General features: G+C 55.3%; 2 protein-coding genes across 2 annotated transcripts in view; one reads left to right on the top strand and one right to left on the bottom strand.

Moving 5' to 3' along the window:
• PSAP (prosaposin) overlaps window positions 1-8,211 on the top strand; it is a 32,710-nt gene extending 24,499 nt beyond the window's left edge. The window contains exons 8-14 of the mRNA XM_052640089.1: window positions 2,893-3,024; window positions 4,328-4,423; window positions 4,733-4,919; window positions 5,005-5,162; window positions 5,480-5,560; window positions 5,850-5,957; window positions 7,167-8,211. Coding sequence (XP_052496049.1) covers window positions 2,893-3,024; window positions 4,328-4,423; window positions 4,733-4,919; window positions 5,005-5,162; window positions 5,480-5,560; window positions 5,850-5,957; window positions 7,167-7,202 — 798 coding nt within the window. The 3' untranslated portion in view covers window positions 7,203-8,211. The remainder of the gene's footprint in view (window positions 1-2,892; window positions 3,025-4,327; window positions 4,424-4,732; window positions 4,920-5,004; window positions 5,163-5,479; window positions 5,561-5,849; window positions 5,958-7,166) is intronic.
• A 1,001-nt stretch (window positions 8,212-9,212) lies between these two features.
• CDH23 (cadherin related 23) overlaps window positions 9,213-22,351 on the bottom strand; it is a 388,293-nt gene continuing 375,154 nt past the window's right edge. Inside the window, exons 51-69 of the mRNA XM_052640480.1 lie at window positions 21,998-22,135; window positions 20,899-21,018; window positions 19,005-19,182; window positions 18,657-18,868; window positions 16,349-16,540; window positions 16,045-16,158; window positions 15,268-15,397; window positions 14,914-15,165; window positions 14,673-14,834; window positions 13,262-13,518; window positions 12,813-12,910; window positions 12,289-12,409; window positions 12,126-12,205; window positions 11,954-11,994; window positions 11,743-11,803; window positions 11,130-11,259; window positions 10,830-10,952; window positions 10,352-10,456; window positions 9,213-9,539 (exon numbers count right to left, since the gene is read on the bottom strand). Coding sequence (XP_052496440.1) covers window positions 9,213-9,539; window positions 10,352-10,456; window positions 10,830-10,952; window positions 11,130-11,259; window positions 11,743-11,803; window positions 11,954-11,994; window positions 12,126-12,205; window positions 12,289-12,409; window positions 12,813-12,910; window positions 13,262-13,518; window positions 14,673-14,834; window positions 14,914-15,165; window positions 15,268-15,397; window positions 16,045-16,158; window positions 16,349-16,540; window positions 18,657-18,868; window positions 19,005-19,182; window positions 20,899-21,018; window positions 21,998-22,135 — 2,841 coding nt within the window. The remainder of the gene's footprint in view (window positions 9,540-10,351; window positions 10,457-10,829; window positions 10,953-11,129; window positions 11,260-11,742; window positions 11,804-11,953; window positions 11,995-12,125; window positions 12,206-12,288; window positions 12,410-12,812; window positions 12,911-13,261; window positions 13,519-14,672; window positions 14,835-14,913; window positions 15,166-15,267; window positions 15,398-16,044; window positions 16,159-16,348; window positions 16,541-18,656; window positions 18,869-19,004; window positions 19,183-20,898; window positions 21,019-21,997; window positions 22,136-22,351) is intronic.

Here is a 22,351-nt window from a genome sequence, read left to right on the forward strand (position 1 = left end):
TTAGGATTAAAAAGTATGATGAACATAGAGAGCCAAAGAGATAGACATGCTCATCCCTGTTTTTTTCCCTCAAGATAGGTAAATGGTAAGTGAGACTGGAATTGCTGAATAAAGGGCAAGGCTCTTGGTTCACAGGCTTGCCTCGAAGATGCCACAGGTTTAGTTTTAGACCACTGCAGTACAGTGAATCATATCACAGTAAAGTGAGTCAAACGAATACTTCTGGCTTTCAAAAAAATGTCATTTGAAATTTAATATGAAAGTTAGGTTTGTACCATACTCTGTGAAGTAAGAAACAATGTATATACCTTAAATAAAAATACTTTATTGCTAAAAAATACTATCATCGAAGCCTTTAGTGAATCATAGTAGTAACATTAAAGATTATTGATCACACAGATCACCTTGACTAACTAGTAAGATAAAAAAGTTGAAATGCTGCAGGAATTACCAAAATATGACACAGAGACATGCAGTGAGCAGGTGTAACAGGGGGGTCAGTAGACTTGCTTGAAGCAGGGTTGCCCCAAACCTTCAGTTTGTGTAATCTGTGAAGCTCAACAAACTGAGGCATGCCTGCATCGTCAGACCAGCCTTCTAGGCTGGCATTTGGCCGCCTGGGGGCAGTCTGCCCTGAGACCTGGGCCAGGGCTCCGTGACCTCTCTGGGTGTATTCGATGTTCTAAGACGGTGCTCTTTGAGCAGCCCTATGTCTTGTTCCCAGCTGCTCATCACCAGCTGTAGGCGAGGGCCTTGCAGGCGAGGTGGGCTTGGCTTCTGAGCGAGGAGAGCCCTTCATAACTGGTGCTTTCCGGGGACTTGCTGCTCAGGGTTCTGATTCGGTGTCAGGGACAAGGGGACGGTGCAGAGACAGGCTGGACGGTGTGGTCTGACTCTTGAAGGGAGAGCAGCTTTCCGGCCCCCATGTGCAGGCAGTAGTAGGAGCAAGATAGGTTGTTGGTAAGATGCCTGAAAGGGCATTTCCCCTGAACTTCTGGTGACAGACGTTTTTGCACCTAGTTAACTGCTTGATTATTGTTTTAATTTTTTCCTAACTGTTGTGTCCTTTCCTTTCTCTTATTTTCATCTCCGATTTCCTGTTTTTTTTTTTGTTCAACAGCAGGATCAGGTATGTGATGGGAATTTGCTTGTAGTAGTGGTTTGCTGCTGCTTGTAGTTATTTCGCTCATCTTTTTTGTATGGCGTAGTCAGCTCTGACAGATACAAGGGATGATTGTGACAGGTAGGCTCCCTCTCTCTGTTAATAAATCGGCTTGCAGGGGGAGAGTCTCCATCTCTCCTGTGTGATTCAGCACTGGAGGGGTCAGGGGTTTCGTTTCCCCTGCAGGGGGACCAGAAAATGAAGCCTGCAGAGCCTTATGCTCTGGTCAGATGAGGGAGTAGTCGGCCACGTGCAGGCCACCCGTGGGTGGGGAACCGTGGCTGGCCTCTGGCCCCTGCTTTCTGCAGTGCAGGCCTGACTCCAGTGGGACACCTTGTTTCTGTCAGGCCTCGGGAGAGCATTGCATGTCACAGTCATGTTTTTCATCAGCCCGGAAATGCTTCTGCTGCATGAGTGAGTCATTTGCAAATAGCGAGCAGACTGTTCCCCTGTCTGTCGGATCCAGAGAATTGGAAACAATCTCTTGATTATAGCTTCTGCCCCTCCGGGTGATGGGGTCCTTTGGGTTCTGGAGCCACATGAGATAGCTCGAGAGCAAGGCCACTGGTGGCAAAACCTGGGGACCGAGCCCCCCGACCGGACTTACTGAACCAGTGCCCTTTCAGGGTTGTACTGAGCACTGCCCTCATCTAGTTCCAGAAGTCAAGATTTTCAAAGGTATTGTGAAGTCTAATAGGAGAACACCTTGGTTGAAATATCTGAATTTTCACCTAGGCCTCCTTGAGGAGTTAGTATAGCAAAACTGGTCAGAGACAAAGCAGCCACACCTCCTGATCTTGGTCTTTTTTCTAAAAAGCTTGCTCTGTCTCCAACCCTTTTCTGATTTTTTTTCCCCCCATTCTTAAAGCCTGTCAGAGATAGGATACCATGAGCCATGGCAGTGGGCTCGCCGTCTCCCATGAACAGGCTTGTTTCTATAACCCTCTTCTCGCTGCTTTATGGTTTGGTGGTGGGAGGAAGATGCCATCAGGCCAGAGCAAGTTGCTGAGCACATTTGTTTACAAAGTATACCCAGCATGTATACTTTACTTGCTCCTGGCCACCTTCATAGTGAAATGGTTAAGGTGTTGTCCAAACTCTAGTTCTCTGTGGTTTGGTGTCTGGAGGGGAAGGGGATCAATCTGTGCATCTTCTGACCTGAACAGCTTCATCACTTGGGGAGACTGGACTTTGGTGTGTGCTGTGTGTGTGCCATTATGAACAGACTGATTTTATAAAAAGTCAGTGTTTCCCCTTAATGCATCATTTTTAATGGTCCTGCCACTGAAAGATCTGGTATGGTTTTATCTGTAACACTTGGGGCTTTGTTAAGTCATGGGCATGCTGGTTCTTCCTCCAGAAAGAACATACAGCTTACGTCCTCCTGAGAGCATGCCAGCTCAATGGGAAAACAGGTTCTAGAAGAGACCAGGTGGCCTTGGAGAGGATTCGCTTGCCAGTGAAATGTGCCAGAGGTCGTGCTTCCCTGGGTGCTCCCTGGCTGGAGCGACATTGGTTGCTGATCTCCCTCTAAAGCTTTGCATGGCCTCCTTGGTACATCTGTATCTGCACAAGCCCCTTAGGTTTAATATGAGTCTTTGTCTGACCAAGCTTTGACACTGGGTCTAGGATGTTCCTCTGGCACCCTGACCTTTGTGTGTAAAGCGTGGGACAGTGTGTGTGGGGAATGCGTGTCTGCTTCTTAACAGCTGCTTCTGTGCTCTTTTCAGCAACCCAAGGAGATCTGTGTGCTGGTCGGCTTCTGTGACGAGGTGAAGGAGATGCCCATGAAGACCCTGGTCCCTGCTGAGGTGGTCTCGGAGAACGTCATCCCTGCCCTGGAGCTGGTGGAGCCCATCAAGGTACCTGGTGCCACTGGTTTATGATGCCCAGCCACCCCACGTGGTCACGCCCAGCACGGCACACACGCCTGTGGTTCCCTGCTCGGTTTCTAAGGTTACTTGAGTTTGAGACCATTAGTTCACAGCACTCCCCTAAACTCATGCAGCACCCTCATTGCCATATGTTTCTTTCCCGAGTTACACTCTCCGGTGCTCATGGGATCAAGTCTGCGTTTTTAACACACCATTCAAGTCCGCTTTGCAGGCCTGGCTCCAGGCCTTTCTGATGTGCTTTCTGTGGCCGCTCCCACATCCTTCCCCACGCTGTAGCCAGGGTCCCAGCTCGACGTTCCCAGAACACTCCCGGGGTCGGTGCAGGAGCTTCTCTGGGCGCTGCTGCTTCTGTTGTGTTATTTCCTTGGCATCCTCCACTTGGTAAAGATCTCCTTCCTTCCGTAACTGGCTTCTGTTCAGCACTTCTTATGGGTGAGGCAGTGTTTTAGAGATTGAGGCCTACAGTAGTCCGTCAGCGGTGAACAGAATCATCCTTGTGTTCAAGGAGCACCCAGGCGTGTGTGCACACGGTGTGTCTCACCGCACGGCACGTGTGTGCACTTCTTGTTCTGGAACTTTCCGTGTCAGTGTCGCTTGACCGTTAGTGGTCTTGTCTCCTCCTGCAAGCTTCTCAGCATACGCCCTGCATGGACCACCCATGGGTTAGGTGTCTGACTGCCCTTCCGCCTCCTTGGTTACGCTGGCCACATTTCAGGTGCTCAGTAGACACACATGGCCAGTGGCTGCTGTACTGGATGGTACAACTAGAGAAGGTTGTCGTAGAAAGTTCTGTTCAACACTGTTTTATCAAAGATCGGCTCTAGAAAAGCAATCTCAGGTGCTGAGACTTGAAAGTCAAGAGACGATCTCAGATGGGTTTAAAACTGTCTTCTAAATAGTAAAATAGTGGATCTTCTGTTCCTACTGCCTCATTCATCTCCCCAGAAAGAATGCTGAATGATGAGGTGACTGGAACCAAACAGATGTTGAATGGACAGTGCTCTAGGGTTGGGGGACAGTTCCTGCTTCTCTTCCTAGTTTTGGGTGGGAGGTGGAGCATGAGGGAAAGGGCCGGGTTTCCCACTGTACAGGAACAGCAGGGCCCAGGGCTCAGACACGAGGAGGAAGCCACACCCTGTTTGGAAAGCTGCAGAAAGTGGCTTCTGGGTGACACTAGCGCTTCCTGGCTGCGGCCCCCTTTTAGAGGAGCAGGACCAGGGGGTGAGGCGAGGCTCTGGGTGGCAGTGTTCTTCTCCTGCCCTTTTAACAGAAGGACCCAGCCCCCACAAAGGCTGACATTTACTGCGAGGTGTGCGAGTATGTGGTGAAGGAGGTGGTCAAGCTGATTGACAACAACAGGACTGAGGTACGTGGATCTGGGGCGTCTGCTGTGGCAGAGGGACAGCTTCTCCTGGCCCTGGAGCCAGAACGGCCTCGTGGGAGGGCCCGTGGGGCGGGTGAGGGACACCAGCCTGGAGGTCGGAACACCCACTCCCCACCAGCAGGTCCCCCTGGGCTAGGGCTGGAGGCGGCACCTCCCTGCTCTGAGCTCTGACCTTCGGGGGAGAAAACAGCACTTTACTTGTGGGCAGGTTTCCTGGTCCCATCAGCATTTTGAGTCTCTTCACCCCCATACAGCCTCCCATCTTTTCACTGAGCCTCTCTCGTGTTTCAGGAAGAAATAATTCACGCTTTGGACAAAGTGTGCTCGAAGCTGCCCACGTCCTTAGCTGAGCAGTGCCAGGAGGTGGTGGACACCTACGGCAGTGCCATCCTGTCGATCCTACTGCAGGAGGCGAGCCCTGAGCTGGTGTGCAGCATGCTCCACCTCTGCTCCAGCCAGGGGCTGCCGGCTGCGACGGGTGAGCCCCCAGGCGGGTGGGGCTGGCCAGCCCTCCTGGGTGAGGCGGGGCCTCGCCGGCACTGAGCCTGGGCTCTCTCGTGTAGTCCGTGTGATGCCGAGGAAGGACGGTGGCTTCTGCGAGGTGTGCAAGAAGCTCGTGGGCTATTTGGACCGCAACCTGGAGAAGAACAGCACCAAGGAGCAGATCCTGGCTGCCCTCGAGAAAGGCTGCAGCTTCCTGCCGGACCAGTACCGGAAGCAGGTACGCTGTGGGCTGCTTTCAGCCCAAACGTCAGCACCTGCTGGGGGAGTGTAGGAGCTGGGCGCTCACTGACTGTACCTCTGGGTAAAGTTTTGCCATTTCTGCCTCTGGCATGGAGTCCACTGAGGTTTTCTTAAAGGTGCTGTGTTGGCTCCAGTGGAGCCACCGGGAGGAAAATGAGCAGGTGTGGGTCGGTAGTTCACCTGGGCAGGGAGGCTGGCAGGGCCAGGAGTTCTGGCAGAAGAGCCTGTCGAGCGCCCCTCGTCTGCCCACGCTCTGCTTACACTCACCCAGACCCACTGCCGTTTCCCTAACAGTGTGACCAGTTTGTGACGGAGTATGAGCCAGTGCTGATAGAAATCCTGGTGGAGGTGATGGACCCTTCCTTCGTGTGCTTGGTAAGTCGTGTTCCAGGCTGGTAGTTTCCTGGGCAGTGCCGCCTGGAAGGGGAGTGCTGTGTGGACCCTGGAAGGGTTCCTCTCAGATCTGGGGCTGGAGGCAGAGTCTGGGGACAGTATGTGAGAGAACCAGGCTTCCAGGTCCCACCACTTTACCGAGCAGCCTTGCCTTTTTGGGAAAGTGCTTATTAGAGCTCTGATTCTAGTTGCTTCTAGCAGCTGATCATCTCAGTTTTGAAAAGGATTAGCTGAGCAGACCTAATACTTTCTGCTCCTCTTGACCATATAGAAGATTGGAGCCTGCCCAGCAGCCCACAAGCCGCTTTTGGGAACTGAGAAGTGTGTCTGGGGCCCGAGCTACTGGTGCCAGGACATGGAGTCGGCAGCCCTGTGCAACGTGAGTGACTGCTCTGTGGGCGCGCCTGCCAGGCCCGTGCCTGCGCTCCGGCGGAGCGTGTGGCGCCGAGGGGAGGGAGGCTTTGCTCTAGCAGGCGCCTCGGCGCTCAGCTCTCTACTTTGTCTTTGGGGTTAGGATGGGGGCACAGTAAGGCTGACGTGCAGTCACCAGCAAAGGAGGGCTCCCTGCGCGCTCGTCTCTGAGGAGTGATGGGTGGCGGGGGGTGTTCTCCAGTGTTCTTTGCTTCTGCTTTCTTGCTTTTGCCTTCGGTTCCCTTGTGACAGGGTCGGGTTCATAGGAGGTCGGTCACCCAAGGGATTGCACAAGGCCTGCTGGATTCTTGCACAAGGCCTCGTGTCCCTTGGCTCCCTCTTGCCCTGACTGGAGCCTGGCCTGGTTCTTCACCAGGGCCTGGCAGAGCTCTTCTCGAACCACCCTGGGCGCTGGCTCCCAGCTGGGCGGCCACTCCTGGGTGACTCGGGCTGCTTTCCTGGGTGGGGACGTGTGTCTCAACTTCTGTTACCTGGTGTTGCTTTGCGCAACTTTCTCTTCCTCATGGGGATTCTTTCAGTGAGCCAGTGTTGGGGGCGTTGCATCACCTTGGACCACGGCAGGGACCGTGTGAGGCCCCCCACCTCAAGCCCCTTGCCCCAGTACCCTGCCTTGCAGCAGTCAGTGGTGGAGTGGGATCCCCTGCTCTCCTGGGTACCTGGGCCAATTCTGAGCTGGTGTGCGCTGACTGTTGGCTGAGGGCTTGGAGCCCTCTGTGCAATCAGAGGGAGGGGTCCTGGCCCTACCTGCAGGGGCGCTGTTCACCCACTGCTCTGGACTCTTGCCTTACGAGTCTTAGAACCCCACCACATATTATGCCTGGGTTTAAGGGAGATAATGACCTGGGTTTTCAGCATGTGGTGCCCTCCGGCTGATCTGGGCCAGGGTATCGGGTCCCCTTTCTGGGTGTAAGTCGGTCTTCTGAGTCTGTCCCTGTGTGCGGTTATGCAGAGGAGAGGGGCCTCTGGCTGGGGGTGTGAGCCGAAGCCTCCAGACAGAGGTGGTCCGTCCTCCTAGCTGGGCTTTGGGTGCTGAGGCCTCTGCCTACTCTAACGAAGAAGTAGAGTCACCATCCCCTTTTGCGGGCCTGCTGGGTGCTAAGGGGCTGCGGGTGGAGTGTGTCACCTGCAGACTAAACTGTCCCCTCTCTCCTGTCAGGCCGTTGAGCACTGCAAGCGTCACGTGTGGAACTAGAGGCACGTTCCATCCTGGAGAAGCTGCAGCGTCTTTGCCTGCTTGTGTGTCTGGGGGAACGAACACAGATCTGTTGACTTTGTTATAGAAATAGGACCCCTCTCCCTGAGTCCCTCTCTTCTCTCCCTCGTTGTGGCATTGCTGTCGGTGGCATGCTGACGTCGCTGCTTCAGTGTCCCTTTCTCTCTGCTAGACAGATGCTGACAGCATACACTGGAGGTCTTCTGAGTCTGTCCCTGTGTGTGGTTATGCGGAGGAGAGGGGCCTCTGGCTGGGGGCGTGAGCTGGAGCCTCTGGACAGAGGTGGTCCGTCCTCCTAGTTGGGCTTTGGGTGCTGAGGCCTCTGTCTACTCTAACGAAGAAGTAGAGTCACCATCCCCGTTTGCGGGTCTGCTGACTGCAAAACAAAGGCAGTTTTATATGACAGATGAGCAACTCTGAATAATGAGGCTTTTTAAACAATGTGGTTCTCACTGTAATAGAGCTGGTGGGGCGGGGCTCGCTATCCCTGGGTCAACCTTCAGTTCGGCTTTTTTGTCTTTGCTGATGGATGTGTTGTTTGGAGTTCTCTGGTTCTGGATGGGAGGGGAAAAAACCAGTTCACCTGAATGTACCCTGCTAGCTCTTTGTAGAGGTCCTGTGGGCCTGCTTGTGTGCGTGTGTGCCCCCTGGTGACGCCTTCTGCCTGCTCTTGTGTCCACCCTGCTCTGGGCAGGACAGCCCCTCCCCTCCGACCCCCATCTTGTAGATGTTCTTTTTGACCTGTCAGTAAATGTGGATGACAAGCTCCTAAGCCTCTGGCTTCCAGGTAGGAAAGGTCTGCTGGGTGTGCCGTCCCGGGGCCTCGGCTGCCGCCCTGCCTTCTCTCCCGTTTGGCTGCATCTTCTGTTCCACTTCCGGTTGCCAGGAGAGAGCAAGACATGCGGTTGCTATTAAATGAACTTAATGATCTTTTGGTTTGTTTTGCACTAAAATTTCTGTGATTTAACAATAAAGTCTGTCAACCAGAGCCTGAGTGTGTGTGATACCTCAGCCAGAAGAGTTTGCCTTCTGAAGGGCTCCTGAGGCTCTGAACCTGTAAGGGCCCAGCAGTCCTCAGGCCCCGTTTGGCCACAGGAAGGAAGTCCCATCTCTGGTTCTCCGTGGCAGCCAGTGGTCAGGGAGTGCCCCCGAAGATGGGTCCAGCTCTGGCCCCGTGCTCACCCCCACCGCCCCCCTGCCCCAGCGCAGTCCCGCGGGTAAGTTTACCAGAGCAACATGCCGGTTCCTTGTGAGTTGCTTTTCTTTTTAAAATTCAGACCATTCCAGAGACGTTCAGTGCGTACCAATTGAACAAAACCAAGGGTAAAATATCGAGGGAATAACTTAGTTTAAAAGGGGGATACACATGAACATTCTACATTCAGAACCCAAGGGAACATCAGTCATTTTCTCTTTATGAACCAGGAACGTTTGGGAAGCCAGTGAAATGAAGAGAGTGCTGTTTGCTGACATTGACTGTGTGTAGGGAGACAGGGAGGACTCCCTGCCCCCACCTGCATGTCCAGTCAGGGATGTGGCAGAAATGTGCTGGGACTGAACTGGAGTCCAAGAGTCAAGGCCGGGCAGGGCATGCCTGCGCTGGGCTCCTGTGCAGTGGGGCTAGGGTTGGGGGGACAGGGCTGGGGTGGGAGAGGGGAGAGGGCCGGCTTGGCCTCTTTCAGCTCAGCCTAGGCCAAGTTGGATCAGACTCCTGGGCTCTCGGTGACCCTCCTTACCTCATCCTTAGATGCTTACCATTTGTTTGGTTTTCTTAAAAAAATAACATTTTACGAAGGTAGAGATCAGATGCCGAATGAGCGTCTGGCCGAAGTGGAATCCGAGCAGCTGAGGCAGGCCCTGCTGCTGGGCCAGCCCAAGGCTGTGTGCCCATAGCTGCCCCCGGAGGGGCCTGCACCCTGGAGGTCCTGCCCCTGCTCTGGCCCTGGGGGGCGCTGGGCTGCTCATACCAGGTGGGCTCCCCGCATCTAGTCAGAGCTCCGTGATCTCCAGGGGGCTCTCCATGATCACGTCGCGAAGCTTGTGCAGGGGTGTGGATTTGGCGGACTCTGTGCGGGCGTTGCGCTCGAAGGCACTGGCCTCGGCTGTCGTCAGCGTCTCCAGGGAGCGGCCCAGGCCCTTCTGGTCATCCTCGGGCAGGCTGTTGAGGTCAGTGGCCAGCAGCGTGCCTGTGCTCCCGTGCATCACATGGATCCCATCTGGCCCTCTGAGCTCGGTAGGCGGCTTGTGGCAGAAACGCAGGCTGCCCTGGCCAGGGCTGCGCTCCCCTGGCTCCTCTTCCAGCTCGGTCTGGATCAGCTGCAAGAGGCCGGGACCCCCACATGCTCAGGGCCTGCCCGTGTGCAGGTCGATGGCCCCAGAGTCCTACCTGCTAACGGGCTTGTTTTCTCCCTACCGCACACAAGGAACCCTGGGGCTTGTGTCACAGATGCCTGCACAGCCTATGACCATGTTGCTCAAACGGTACAAAGGAGAACCATAGATGCGTCTGGTGCTACAGGTGTGTTTCTGCAGAGCATGGGGTTCCTGTGAGAATCTGTGTAAGTTCCTGTATTCACTCTGAGGCCTGTGAAGATCCTGTGACTGCAACTGTGGAACCTGGGCTTGTTAGTGGGCTGGCCTCAAGCAGGATCAGCTCTCACTGTGGCAGGTGGGAAGTGTCCACAGTGGAAGCTGGAGGGGACTGGTAAGGTCAAGCAGAGACTCAGCGAATGGTGCTTCTGTCCTGTGTGGAGCGTTTCTGTTTTCACCTCTGGCAGTGGGGAATATTGGCCCAGCTGGAAATCTGAATTTTTTAGATAAAGTCTGACTGTTTAAAGTGATTGGCATGGCACTGCAGTCAGTTTCTAAAATTGACATGATCGCTCACGGATACCTTCTTGGGGTTTCTCAGATCTGAGAAACACTGCCTCAGCACCCACCCATCCCTGGGAAAGCCCACTGCAGAGTCCAGAGAGCAGAACCTAACTGTCTTGACTCCCTGGACCCCCACCCACTGCAGTCTTGGGTCCTAGCTGCATCTCAGAGACTCCAAGGAGGATGAAAGAGAGGGAGGGAGAGAGCACCCCCAGGGCTGGGGCACAGCACACAGCTCCCAGCCCACCCGCTACCTCGGAGATGGAGGAGTGGCAGGAGGAGGCTTTTTGCACCATCCGCTGTGCAAAGAGCTTTTTGAGCCGCAGGTAATCCTCCAGGACCACCTTCAGCAGCGAGCCCTGGGGGAGGGAGAGGGTTAACCCCCACCAAGGCCCTCCCCTTCCTGCCCCAACCCCCACTCTCTCCCCTGACAGGTGGGGGTACTGGAAGGTGACTCTGGGCATCTGATCCTAGGGTAGAGGATGGGAGCAGAGCCTACTGACAGCGGCCAGCTGGACCCATTGTCACTGGAGTCCTGGCCTTGAGGCCACTGGGGCTGAAGCAGCTCATCAGCCCAGGGCTGCTCTCTGTTCTAGACCCCCAGAGGGTGGGTCTAGCTGAGGCCCCAGAGGTGGAGGAAGCTGTTTCCCAGGACCGTTCCCCGTCCCTGCATCCTCTGGAGTCCAAGCCCAGCCAGGGGTCTGGGTGCAGGAGGCTGCTAGGACGACTCACCTTGATGGGCCCCTCCCGAATGATCTGGCCCAGCTTGGCAATGTTATCATACTCCTGGATGGCAGCCCGCAGGTACCGCTCATCGTCAGGCTTGACCGCTGCTGGTTCACGCCCGAAAGTTCCCTGGGGAGAGGAGGCGTTAGCTGGAGCAGGAGTAGACAGCACGCACACGTGTACACATGTGTACACACATGCACACACACACCTACACATGCATACACACGTGCACACACACATGTACACGCGTACACACTCACATGTCCCACATGGCTGTCCCCGCCCGCTCTGGCCCAGGCTCACATGGGTGCGGGTGGGGCTGTTCCACAGGTCAGCGACCTCACTCAGGTTCTCCGGCAGGTCATCCTCGTGCTCAGCCTGGGCAGCCAGCTCCAGGTTCCGGCAGAAAGGATCCAGCCACACAGGGTTGGCCCTGCAGATGGAGTGGGGTTGGGGGAAGGCTGAGAGAGGAAGGCTGGAGTGGACGGACACTTTTGACGCCTTTGAGGGAAATGGGCCCCCACCGTCTCCTCGGCAACATCTTGTCACAGGACTGGGGGTTGAGGGTGGTAAGAAATGCCCCTTGCCTGTGGCACCTGTGGGTGCATCCTCCCCTCAAAGATCCCACAAGAACCAGGACAACATCCCCATCTGGATCGGCTTTGGTGTGGAGGCCTCCTCTTGCACCCGGTACCCATGCCTCCCTGGAACTTGTGGCCCAGTCAGGTTGGGGAGCCCAAGTCAGGGTGGAGAGAGGGGTGTTTGGGCCAGCAGGGGGCACCCACACTCCAGGTTTCAGCCAGTCCATGACGCCCTCAGGGCCTGAGAGGCAGTAGAGACTTTACCCCAGCTTGGTCCAGGGTGGGGATGGAGTTTCCCTAAAGTGCACCCAGCAGGGTTCAGGGACCCCACTCACCCATCGAAGGAATACTTGTTGGTGTTGGGCATGTCCATGATGTCAATGAAGCCACGATTCCCTGTAGGAGAAGGGTTGGGGTGTGGGGTAGAGGGGTACACCCTGCTGGGGCTGGGGAGCTGGGCCTGAGCCAGCCTTGTGAGGCCCTGGCGGTCACTCTAGGCCCTCAGGGGCCCCTCCCATCTCCCCACCCATCACAGCCCTCTCTTACCTGCAGAGCCAGCCACGATGGCTTTGAGCTTCCTCTTGTGTCTAGAAAGAAGCAGAGGGGCTGGTGAAGGAAGCTGGGGCTGGACTGGCACCTTAGGGCCTAATGGCCCTGCCTGCCTCCGTGACTGTCCGTGGTCAGCCTGTCTCAGGGCAGGGCAGTAGGGGTCACTCACACGGTCCTGTAGTACCAGTTCATGAGGATGAAGAGCATGGCAGCCAGGAAGAGGAGAATGGCCAGGACAATGATCGCCATCTAGGAGAGCAGGGCCGGGCCTGAGTGGGTGAGAGCACCCAGGGCAGCACGGGGACTGTGGGGGTGGGTGTCACCTGGGATACCTGCAGGGCGGACATGTCATCGGGCAGGCGGACAGAGATGGCGGGCTGCACATCCAGGACGTTGTAGTTCCGGAACAGATTCCTTAGTTGCTCCTTGTTGTCATCAATCATCTGGATCACCCTGGGCGAGGGGGCAGAGGCATCAGCCATTCCTCGAGAGCTCGCCCCACTCAGGCCAGTCTGCCCCCAAATTCACCCCCCACCAAGCCTTGTGAGATTCAGGCCCACCCAGCTTGGACAACCTTGTATTTTACAGCTTCACCATCCCTTCACATAAGATCCTGTTTGATCCTCACAATTGCTGTAATAGTCCCATTTCACACATGGGAAGAGTAAGGCTCAGGGGGTGGATCTCTGTTCACACACCTTCTCTCTACCTGCCCTGCCCACCCCTGGGTGAGAGCCTCCCATACAGCAGGCATGATGGTGTTACCCTGCTCCCCAGCTCCAGGGTTGGGGCAGGCTGACAGACCCAATTCCAGGGCAGGGGGCAGACAGACAGCTGAGCACAGACGCACACCCACCGGTCCACGTCCAGGATGCGGTTGGTGTCGCGGTTCACCACGTGGATGAGCAGCTCCGTCTGTGCAAAGTTCACCCGGCCCTTCTTGTCCACGTGGAACTGGGTGAGAAGAGCATCATGGGAGGCGTGGCAGGAGCAAGGCATGGGAGGGGCAGGCCTCTTCCAGCAGCCCCTCCTGCCCTGCCCTGCCCTGCCCAAACCCCAGCACTACTGAATGTTCACCAAGGGTCAAGCTCGAGGCTGACCACTGAACTGCACTGGGCCAGACACTATTAGCCCCAGTTTATAGAGGGGAAAACAGGCCCAGAGAGCTGGAAGGACCATGCTCAGGCAGCTAAGAAATGACTGATCCCTTTCATACACCCCAATCTCTCTGCACTGCTCTGTCCCTGTCCTGGCCCCTCTTCTTGCTCCACTGCCCCTAGACCCAGAGCAGGTTCCTCAGGGTACCTGCACGTCATCAGTGTTGACGATAGCACCGGTGATGTTGGAGAGCAGGCGGATGAACTCCTCCTCAAAGCCACGCACACGGTCGGGGATCTCGTTAATGACAATCTTGACCCGCTGGTCATCCCTCAGGATGTAGATGCCGATGACAGCTGTGTCATTGTGGCCCGCCAAGTCCCGGGCCACGATGTCCACCACAAAGTAACCGGGGCTGTAGGCCATGAAGAGGTCGAAGGTGCGCAGGATGCCATCCACACTCCCTGCAGGGAGAGCCCATGGCTGGTGCACTTTCTCTAGAGAATTCTGTTTTATTTAAACACGTGGCATACTAAAAACACAACTTGGGCTGCACTGGCCCAAGGATGGCAAGCTGGACCCTGCCATCCCACGCTGGGAGGCTGCAGAGCACTTCTGAGCACCCCCGTGTCTGTTTCTCACACATAACACATGCGCCTTGGAATTTCACAACCACGGCAGAGAGATGACCGGCGGTGGTACTGCACAGTGTTCTCTTACAAGACTGGATTCAGAGACTTAGATCTGGGTTCAGTGTCTGCCACTTTGTAGCTTTGTGACCTGTAGCAAGCTGCTTATTAGTTTAAGAGCAGTGGGAACTCGGAGGACAAAGCGATGTTGTCTGGTGGTGTGGCTGGAGGTGGCGGCATGTGAACTAGACCTTAGAGGGTGGTGAGGGGAGCATCCTGAAGGCAGAGATGAAGGTCAGGATGGTGTTCCAGGAAGTGAACACAAAGGGATCCAAGGCCCAGGCAGGATGGTGTGAAGCAGGCTGAAGGAATGGTGAGTAGTTCAGCCTGAGTGGGAGCCGTGCCCTTAAGGGTAAAAAGGGCTGTGGAACCAGAAAGTGGGATTAGGAGGAGGAGCTGATGAGCCTAGAAAGCCAGGTCAAAGAACCTGAATTGATTGCTGTGGGCAGCAAAGTGCAGGGAAGGGGCTGGAGCTGGAGGTTTGATTGGGACACTCACTGGGACACCTTCTGGAACCTAACCCAGAGATGCTCAGCTCTCCACACAGGCAGATGCACAAGCAACCATGCACACTTTTAGGCTGAAGTGTGCCTTTTGAATTCTGGCTCCCCAGTTCCTACCTAGTACAATGCCTGATGCAGGGGAGAGTGAGGTGCACAAATGGAAAGATAGGAGGATATATGGAAAGGAGAATGGGGAGATGGATGGGCAGACGAATGAATGAAGATGAATGAATGGATGCATGGGTGGATGGATGAGGAGGTGGGAAGAAAAGAAAGTGGGTGGGTAGATATAGAGATGGACAGGTGGATAGTTGGATGGGTGAATAGAAGGACTGATGTGGCTGACTGGCCACCTATACCCTGTGGTACCCCCATAGACCCTATTTCGTCCAGACCTACAGGCCATGAAGTGGCTGGAGCCCCTACCCATCGTGAAGACCTGGCCCACGTCCTCAGAGTCATTGGCCAGGGCCTGGAAGTAGTGGATGGCCAGGATGCTGTAGAAGACAAGGCTGTTGTTGCCAATGTCTGCGTCCAGGGCCAGCACCTGGATCAGCTCCGAGCCCACTTTGGCGTCAGTGGCCACTCCTGCAGGAATAGGCAGACAAGTGTGAGCAGCAGGGGAGAGGCCACCCCACACCCTGGGCCCAGGCTCTGGCCCCTGCACCTGCGGTGTACTCAGCCTTGGTGAAGCGTGGTGGCTGATCGTTGATGTCCTCCAGCACGACACGCACTTCCTGCAGGGTGAGGTCAGTGACCAGGTCAAAGGCTTGGGAGGGCCTGCGGGGAGGTGTCCAGCTGTGATTGCTTGAGGCCTTGACGATGAAGGAGAAGACGGCTTCGCGCTCCCTGTCCAGGTCCTTCAGCACCAGCAGACGCCCGTCGGGCTGCAGCTGGAAGTTCTTCTCTTCGTTGCCGGCTGAAGGGGACCGTGGCACAGCATGAGGGGCCGGGAGGGGGCACATGTAGGTCATCTCCAGCCCCAGCGTCGGTCGGGAGGCACCACCCTGCCAGGCCCCACCTGCGATGAAGTAGTACACGATGGCGTTGGAGCCCTCGTCTGCATCCACAGCGCCTGTCACGTTGCCCACAAGAGTGCCACGTGGTGAGTGCTCGGGCACCGTCAGCAACTGGTACTGGGGGCTGCCTTTCTGCAGGGGGAGAGGGAGGTCATGGGAGGCCAAGGGAAGGCCTGAGCCTCTGCTCCTGCCAGAAGGCACTGGGCAGTGCCTTCCTGGGTGCTGAGGGAATTTCCTGCCCAGGCCTAGAGAAACTGCTGTAACCTTAAGGGAGCAAGCGTTGGGCTGGAGAGACCCCTGCTCTGCCCTGAGGGAGTGTCACCCACAACTTCCTCCAGGAGGGCAGGGCTGGCTGGGCACATTCTCCAAGGTCTCCTAGGAGCTGATGGATGTTTGAACAAGGGGGCTTGCATGTGCACACATACACACTCTCACACACATACATACATGCAATCTCCAGGAAACATCACACCCTGTGTGCACACAAGATGAGAAAACCGCCAAGTTAGAGAGTCTGAGTCCACACGGAGAGGCTCAGCCTCAGCTCACTAGAGCAGAACTGATTTTCAGGCTCCTTTTATGAGCGTGTATGCAGACATGGGGACGCCAGCTCCAGGAGTCAGGCATTTCTGTGTGCATTTTGACTGCTGGGTACTGCCTTGGCATAGTAGCTGCTCAGACAGTGTCTGTTCTGTGAAATGCCGGGCAGTTTCCACATGTAACCACGTGTGTCTACAGCAGTGTGCAGTGTGACCAGCGCAGGGGAGGGGTAGGCTCACTGGCGGCCTCACGAAGAGGGGTTCATTGTCGTCGATGTCCTCCAGAGCCACCTGCAGCGGCTGCATGGTCTCATAGGGCACCGGCTGGCCCAAGTCACTGGCCACCAGGATGAGCTGGGGGAGGAGAAGTTCCGTCAGAGCGGACGAAGGGCCCCAGGCAGGCGTCCCCGGAAGACAGGTCACTACCCTCGCAGACATTCTAGGTGGGGACGTAGTGGTCCTGCGCCCATAAGAAAGTCTCTTTCTCGGCCGGCCCCGCCCCCGGTACTGGGCCCCGCCCCGCTGCCAGGCCCCGCCCCCTTACGCTGTACACCGCCTGCTTCTCCCGGTCCAGGCGCTGCGCGGTCTGGATGAGGCCACTGATTGGGTCGATGGTGAAGTATTCCCAGTCCCGGTTGCCTGTCGTCTTCAGGAAGCTGTAGCGCACGGCCCCGTTGAGGCCCTCGTCCTTGTCCGTGGCGTAGACCTCGTACACGTTGGAACGTAGTGGGATCTCCTGCAGGGGGTACAGAAGGAGGCATCCTGAGAGAATCCCAGCTCCCAGAGCAGAATGTACTTGCCACCTTTCAGCATTCCGAGGAAATGCCTGTCTGTTTGGCTGGACTCTCTCGGAGTCTGAGCACCTGCTAGAATGTTCCTTCACCCCCAACCCAGCCAAGGCCACTGCCCACAGACAGTCCAGCCTTGGAGCCACCATGTTCCAGACTCTTGGGGTGACCGCCCTTCCAGGGCTAGCCCATCCCTCCATCCCACTGCATGCTGAGGTTTAGAAGACCCTCAGAGCCACCCTCTGTTTCTGGGCCTACTTCCCCAATCACAGGAGCTCTAGGTATCCCCAGAGAACACATCCACCCAATGGGGTCCCTGAAAATGGGGAGGACATGCAGGGAGGGTGATTTGGGGGCTAGAGATTGGACATTTGGGTCCAAGGCTGTTACTAATTCACTCTGTGACCTGGACATGCCACTTCTCTTCTCCGACCCTCAGGCTCCCAAGTCCCGTAAGTCTGAGCTATCAAAAAACCTAATAGACATCAACATTGGCCCATGAAAAGGTTGCCAAGGGCACAAGAAAAAGAACAAGTTTTTGGCTTTCAGTTAAAAAAGCATCAGCTCAGCATGATTTCACTGTTTATCTCCTTGATCATGACAATCAGAAACTCCAACTGGCAGTTACCTCTAGATTGAAAGTGGGATGACAGAGGTAATTACTTAACAAATGCTGGTTGTTCGAGAAACATGAATCTTTCAGATATGGACCCCTTGGAAGAAAAAAAAAAACAACTTTGTAAAAGGGGCCCTTTGGTGTGGAAAAGAACTATGCTCAGTTGCTCAGTTGTGTCTCTTTGTGAGTCCATGAACTGTAGCCCACCAGGCTCTGCTGTCCATGGGATTTTCTAGGCAAGAATACTGGAGTGGGTTGCCATTTCCTTCTCTAGGGGATCTTCCGCACCCAGGGATTGAACCTGGGTCTCCTGTATTGCAGGCGGATTCTTTACCATCTGAGCCACCAGGGAAGTTACAAAGAACTAGACTATTATTAATTTATACGCTGCCTCATTCTGTAAAGAAGATGTGAGGTAGTGGACAAGAATGTATAAACTATAGTAGAGTGAATGGGTTAAAAAAATCAGAGTAGAGAAAAAAATGATTGGCAGGAAGATGGAAACAGGGATGGGAGGGAAGGCGTGTACACTAACATGTACATCAATCAAGGTGGGCTGACCACTCTGAGCTCTCTAGTGAATAAAGAAAAGAGGGCTGCTGTATCACTGCAGTAGACACAGGTTAAAACAACAAATCACAAGGTAAAAGTGTAGTGTTTCCTAGAGCTCAGCCCTGGGAGAAATTCATCGTGTGGGACCCCAAGTGAAACAGAGTGACAGCGAGGACTTAACACTAACATTCTGAGATGTGGAGAGATGCTGAGCCCACTGGCTCATTTTCATCTGGGGAGAAAACAACAAGTGGGGGACACCCCAAGTATTCTTTCAAGGAGCATTTTGGGCTTTGGTGCTGAGAGGAAGGAGGGGAAGGGCAGGAGTCCTTCCCTATCTTTATAAGACATTTGAGAACAAGGCATGAAAGAAGAATTGGAAACAGACGCTCAGCCACTTCCCCTTGTTTCTTATTTTGATGATCATCCTCAGGTCCCAGGCTGTCTCCAACACTGGTATCAGCAGGAACAACAGACAGACAGAAGGGGCTGCGTGTTTATTTTGAGACAAGCATGGGGGAAGTGACTTGTGGGGAGACTGTCCTTGGCAGACATTTAGGAGCGAGAGATGGGACACCTACTATTATTAGTCCCACTCTGCAGACGAAAAAAAAAAAGACTCAGAGAAGTCACTTGCTCAAGGTCATCTGGCTGGTAAGTGAGAGAGTCAGATGTGGATCCAAGAGCTTTGGCTGGCACAGCCCTTCTTACTAACCACTGTTCAGCACTGCCCTGTGTGGCACTGAGCCAGCTGGCTCCCTACTCTGGCCTCAGTTTCCCTGCATTTGCAGTGGGGGCCCCTTCAGCCTCAGGCTGCAGGATGGCTGCAGAATATAGAAGCAGGCTGGATCCGGGAAGGGGCTGCAGGTGGCAGGAGGCCCTGGGGACAGCAGTACCTCTCTGATGTGGAGGACAGTGCCATTGGGTGGGCGCACAAAGGTGGGGCGGTTGTCATTGACGTCGATGACCTCCACCAGGAGCACGGTGGTGCCCCAGAGCGGGGGCTGCCCGCCGTCTGTGGCCACTACGGTCAGGCTGAACCTCTCGTAGGACTGCAGTGGCCGCTTTGTGGTCACCAGGCCCGAGTCCATGTCCACGTGGAAGGCCTCTGGCAGGTGGGGTAGGAGAGCAGGGCATGGGTCCGGCTGAGATACCCTTCCCATCCCTCCTCCACCCCCTACCTTCTGCCTGGCCTGGGGCCGCAGCCCCTAAAGCACCCTGGGAGCGGGGAGCAGGCTACGTACCCACGCCGGGGCCCTCAAGTGAGTAGGCCAGCTCCGCATTGGAGCCCTCATCCTGGTCGGTGGCCATCATGGTGATGACGGAGGTGCCTGCTGGCTCATTCTCGTACACGCTCGTGCTGAACTGGAGCTTGGAGAACTGTGGCCGGCAGTCATTGACGTCTAGCACCTGGATCACCACCTGGAGGGGGGTTGTGGTCAAAAGTCAGGAGCATAGTGGGGCCTGCTTCAGGTGACCCGGTCACACAAGAGTAAGCTGGGGTGGATAGTGCCCACTGTTTAGTCTGACCTCAAAATATGTCCTTAATCCCTTGAGCCTTGGTTTTCTTACGTGTACACTGGGGACAAGAAGATCTCACCTCTCAGGGCTTGTGAGGCTCGTCTGTGATGGTGCACGCACAGTGCCTGGCCTGAATAAATACTCAGCAGCTAGCACTGTGGTTAGCAGGTGGTCTGGAGTCTGGGTCCTGCAGCAGGGACTCCTGCCCGCCGATCTTCTACTCTGTCCTTCGTCCCTTCCCACAGTGGCCCCATACATCTGCCTCTGATCTCTGGACCTTAATGCAGGACTGTGATGCCTACACTCCTGAGGGCCCCTCTTGACTGGTGTTTGTGTCTGGCCTGGGACTTGGCTCTGTCCGCTGACCCCACAGCCCAGGGCAGGTCCTCTAGCTACACCAGGAGGCCTTTTTTTCCCCTCTGGCTGCTGTGGCCCTGTCTGACTGCACCTGTATCAGAGCTCTTCATAGCCTTGACACCAAGAACCTCTTTCAGTGCACAGAGCACTTTTCTACCTCCCGTCTCCTTGTCCCGGCGCCCCTCTGGGAGGGAGGCCTCCCCACGGCCGTCCCTGCCACTCCTTCCCTGCATTGCTGACAGCAGAGGCTCAGAGAGGTTATACGCAGTGTGCTGCTAGCTAGACTCCTGACTACAGATACGTGTTCTCCCCACCGCAGCACCTGCCTATGTGACAGGCAAGAATGACAGGATGTGTGAGTGCTCCCAGCCCTGCCCCCTACCTGCTAAGGAGAATTTTCCTTTGCCAACCCAGCTTCTTACCTCCCGACCCTTCAGGAGACTTTTCTTTGGATGGTTAGGTTACTGTTGAGAAGTGGAAGAACTGAATACAGAAAGACAGGACTGGAAAGGCCAGAGAGAACAGAGAGAAAGAAAAGAAAGCAGAGTCTTGAGGAGAAGGACTGGATCGAAATGGGGACAGAGCGAAGGTGGGATGCTGGCCTCCCTAGAGCAACTGTGTGGACGCTAGACCTGGACTGGGAATGGGGTTATGAATTCGATCCCTCATTCATGTTCTCTGAGACATTAAATAAATATAAATGCTTTATAATTATGTTTGGTTGCTGGATTGTGTTTCTTTCGATGGGACACCATGGAGACACTGGGCCATGTCGAGCCCCAGGCTTTACTTGGTTTACACCCAGGTATGTTTGGGCTTCCCTGATGGCTCAGATGGTAAAGAATCTGCCTGCAATGCAGGATACCTGGGTTTGATCCCTGGGTCAGGAAGATCCCCTGGAGGAGGAAATGGCAACCCACTCCAGTATTGTTGCCTGGAGAATCCCATGGATAGAGGAGCCTGGCAGGCTACAGTCCATGGGATCACAGAGCTGGAAATGACTAAGCAACTAACTCTTACTTGCATGTATGTTTAGCTGCCTTAGTAGGGCTCTGACACAAGCAGTCTCTCCTGCAGAGCCCCCATCTCCCTAAGCCACAGCCACTGTGAATCCCGGCGAAGCTCCTGCGTCTCCCTCCTGCCACCACAGCTCTCAGGGGCCAAGGCGGCCCCGCTTCTGCCCTGCAGCACCCATCCCGTAAAGGCTTTGCCTGCTGCCTCCACAACCACATCCTTAGTGTCCACGCCAAGGTCCCTCACCTGCACCGAATTTTCTCGACGGTTGCTGGCCACGTCCCCAGGGTTGTCTTTGGCCAAGGCAGTCAGGATATAGTGGTCCTTCTTCTCCCGGTCCAGAGGGGACAGCACGTAGATGTCACCCTAGGAGGGGGAGGGCGGAGTCAGGTCCTTCGTCAGTTCGGCAGGTATTTATTGAGCATCTGTAAGTGCCGACACTGTTCTGGGCTCTGGAGATACAGCACTGAGGTGACAACAGCCCCGGCCCCACGGAGCTCTTGTTCTAGCGGCTCTCCTTGCCTTCACTACTCCAGAGTATACCTGGAGGTGGGGTAAACAGCCCAGGCTGGAGCTCACTACCTGGCCAGGTACCTAGTAATGCCCCCCAAGTATTCACAGTCATAGTGCCAGGCTGGGAGTATGTCTTATTGTTCACACCGAGAGGAGGGAGAGAAACCCGGCTGAAAGGGCAGAACGCAGGGGGATGTGGGCAGGCAGCGGGAGGGAAAGTCCAGCTTCAGCCTCACAAGTGGGGAAGGCTCTGCCTGGCCAGCCAGCCCCAGGCCACAGGACTCTCTTCCTCCCTCCTGTGTACTGAAACGGCACATTTGAATCAGTTTGCCGACACTCAAAATCTTGAGCTTCTGCATTCCCACAAGACTCATGGGAACATGAGGGCTGTGTGGTGGGCACTTCTTCCCTCTCCCAGCACTGAGAATAGGGCCGTGTATACAGTAGGTGCTCAGCTACTGTGCCCACTGTCTACAGAGCTTCCTATGCCTCTCTTGGGCAGTTTCAAAAAGCAGTCTCATGGACTTGAATCAAGTCTTCTAGTCTGGTGGAGACAAATCTCAGATTCTGTCCCACAAGGGGCAACTTCCAAAAGACTGCCCACTTCCTTCCAGGTCTGCTGGGACAGAAAGGCCGCAGTCTAAGGATGTCTGGGACTCTGAGAACAGTGCTTGCAAACTTGACGGGAAGACCTCTAAGGCTACAGATGTCCAGGTGGCAGGACCCAGAAACAGAGGGCTGACTGCAATACTTTTGGTGGCTTCTCAGCCTATGACCCTGGGCCCTTCCCACTTCCCATTCCCCAAACCCAGGCCCTCCATTGCCCACTTACTGTGGTGGGGTTGACGGCAAACTTGCCCTCACCATCCACAAGGCTGTACTCAATGAGGGCGAAGTTGCCTGAGTCAGCATCAGTAGCAGTGACCATCAGGATGACTGTGCCCACAGGAACATCCTCAAAGACAGCTTCCTGGAGCCCAGTGGGCAGAGAGAGAGCATGGGCTGTGGTTAATCTAGAGTTTCTGCCCTTGCCCAAGAAACTCACTGATGCAGATAACCCAGAGCATCAAGCTACTCATGGATGGTCATCCCCACAGGACTTGAAGGCCAGCAGGGTGGGAGTGGAAGGTGCCCAAAGGTCCCAAGGAATGGGCATGGGTCCCAGACCCAGTGTCTGGCTACCCAC

The sequence above is a fragment of the Budorcas taxicolor genome, chromosome 5, assembly GCF_023091745.1.
Source record: "Budorcas taxicolor isolate Tak-1 chromosome 5, Takin1.1, whole genome shotgun sequence".
Classification (NCBI taxonomy): Eukaryota; Metazoa; Chordata; class Mammalia; order Artiodactyla; family Bovidae; genus Budorcas; species Budorcas taxicolor.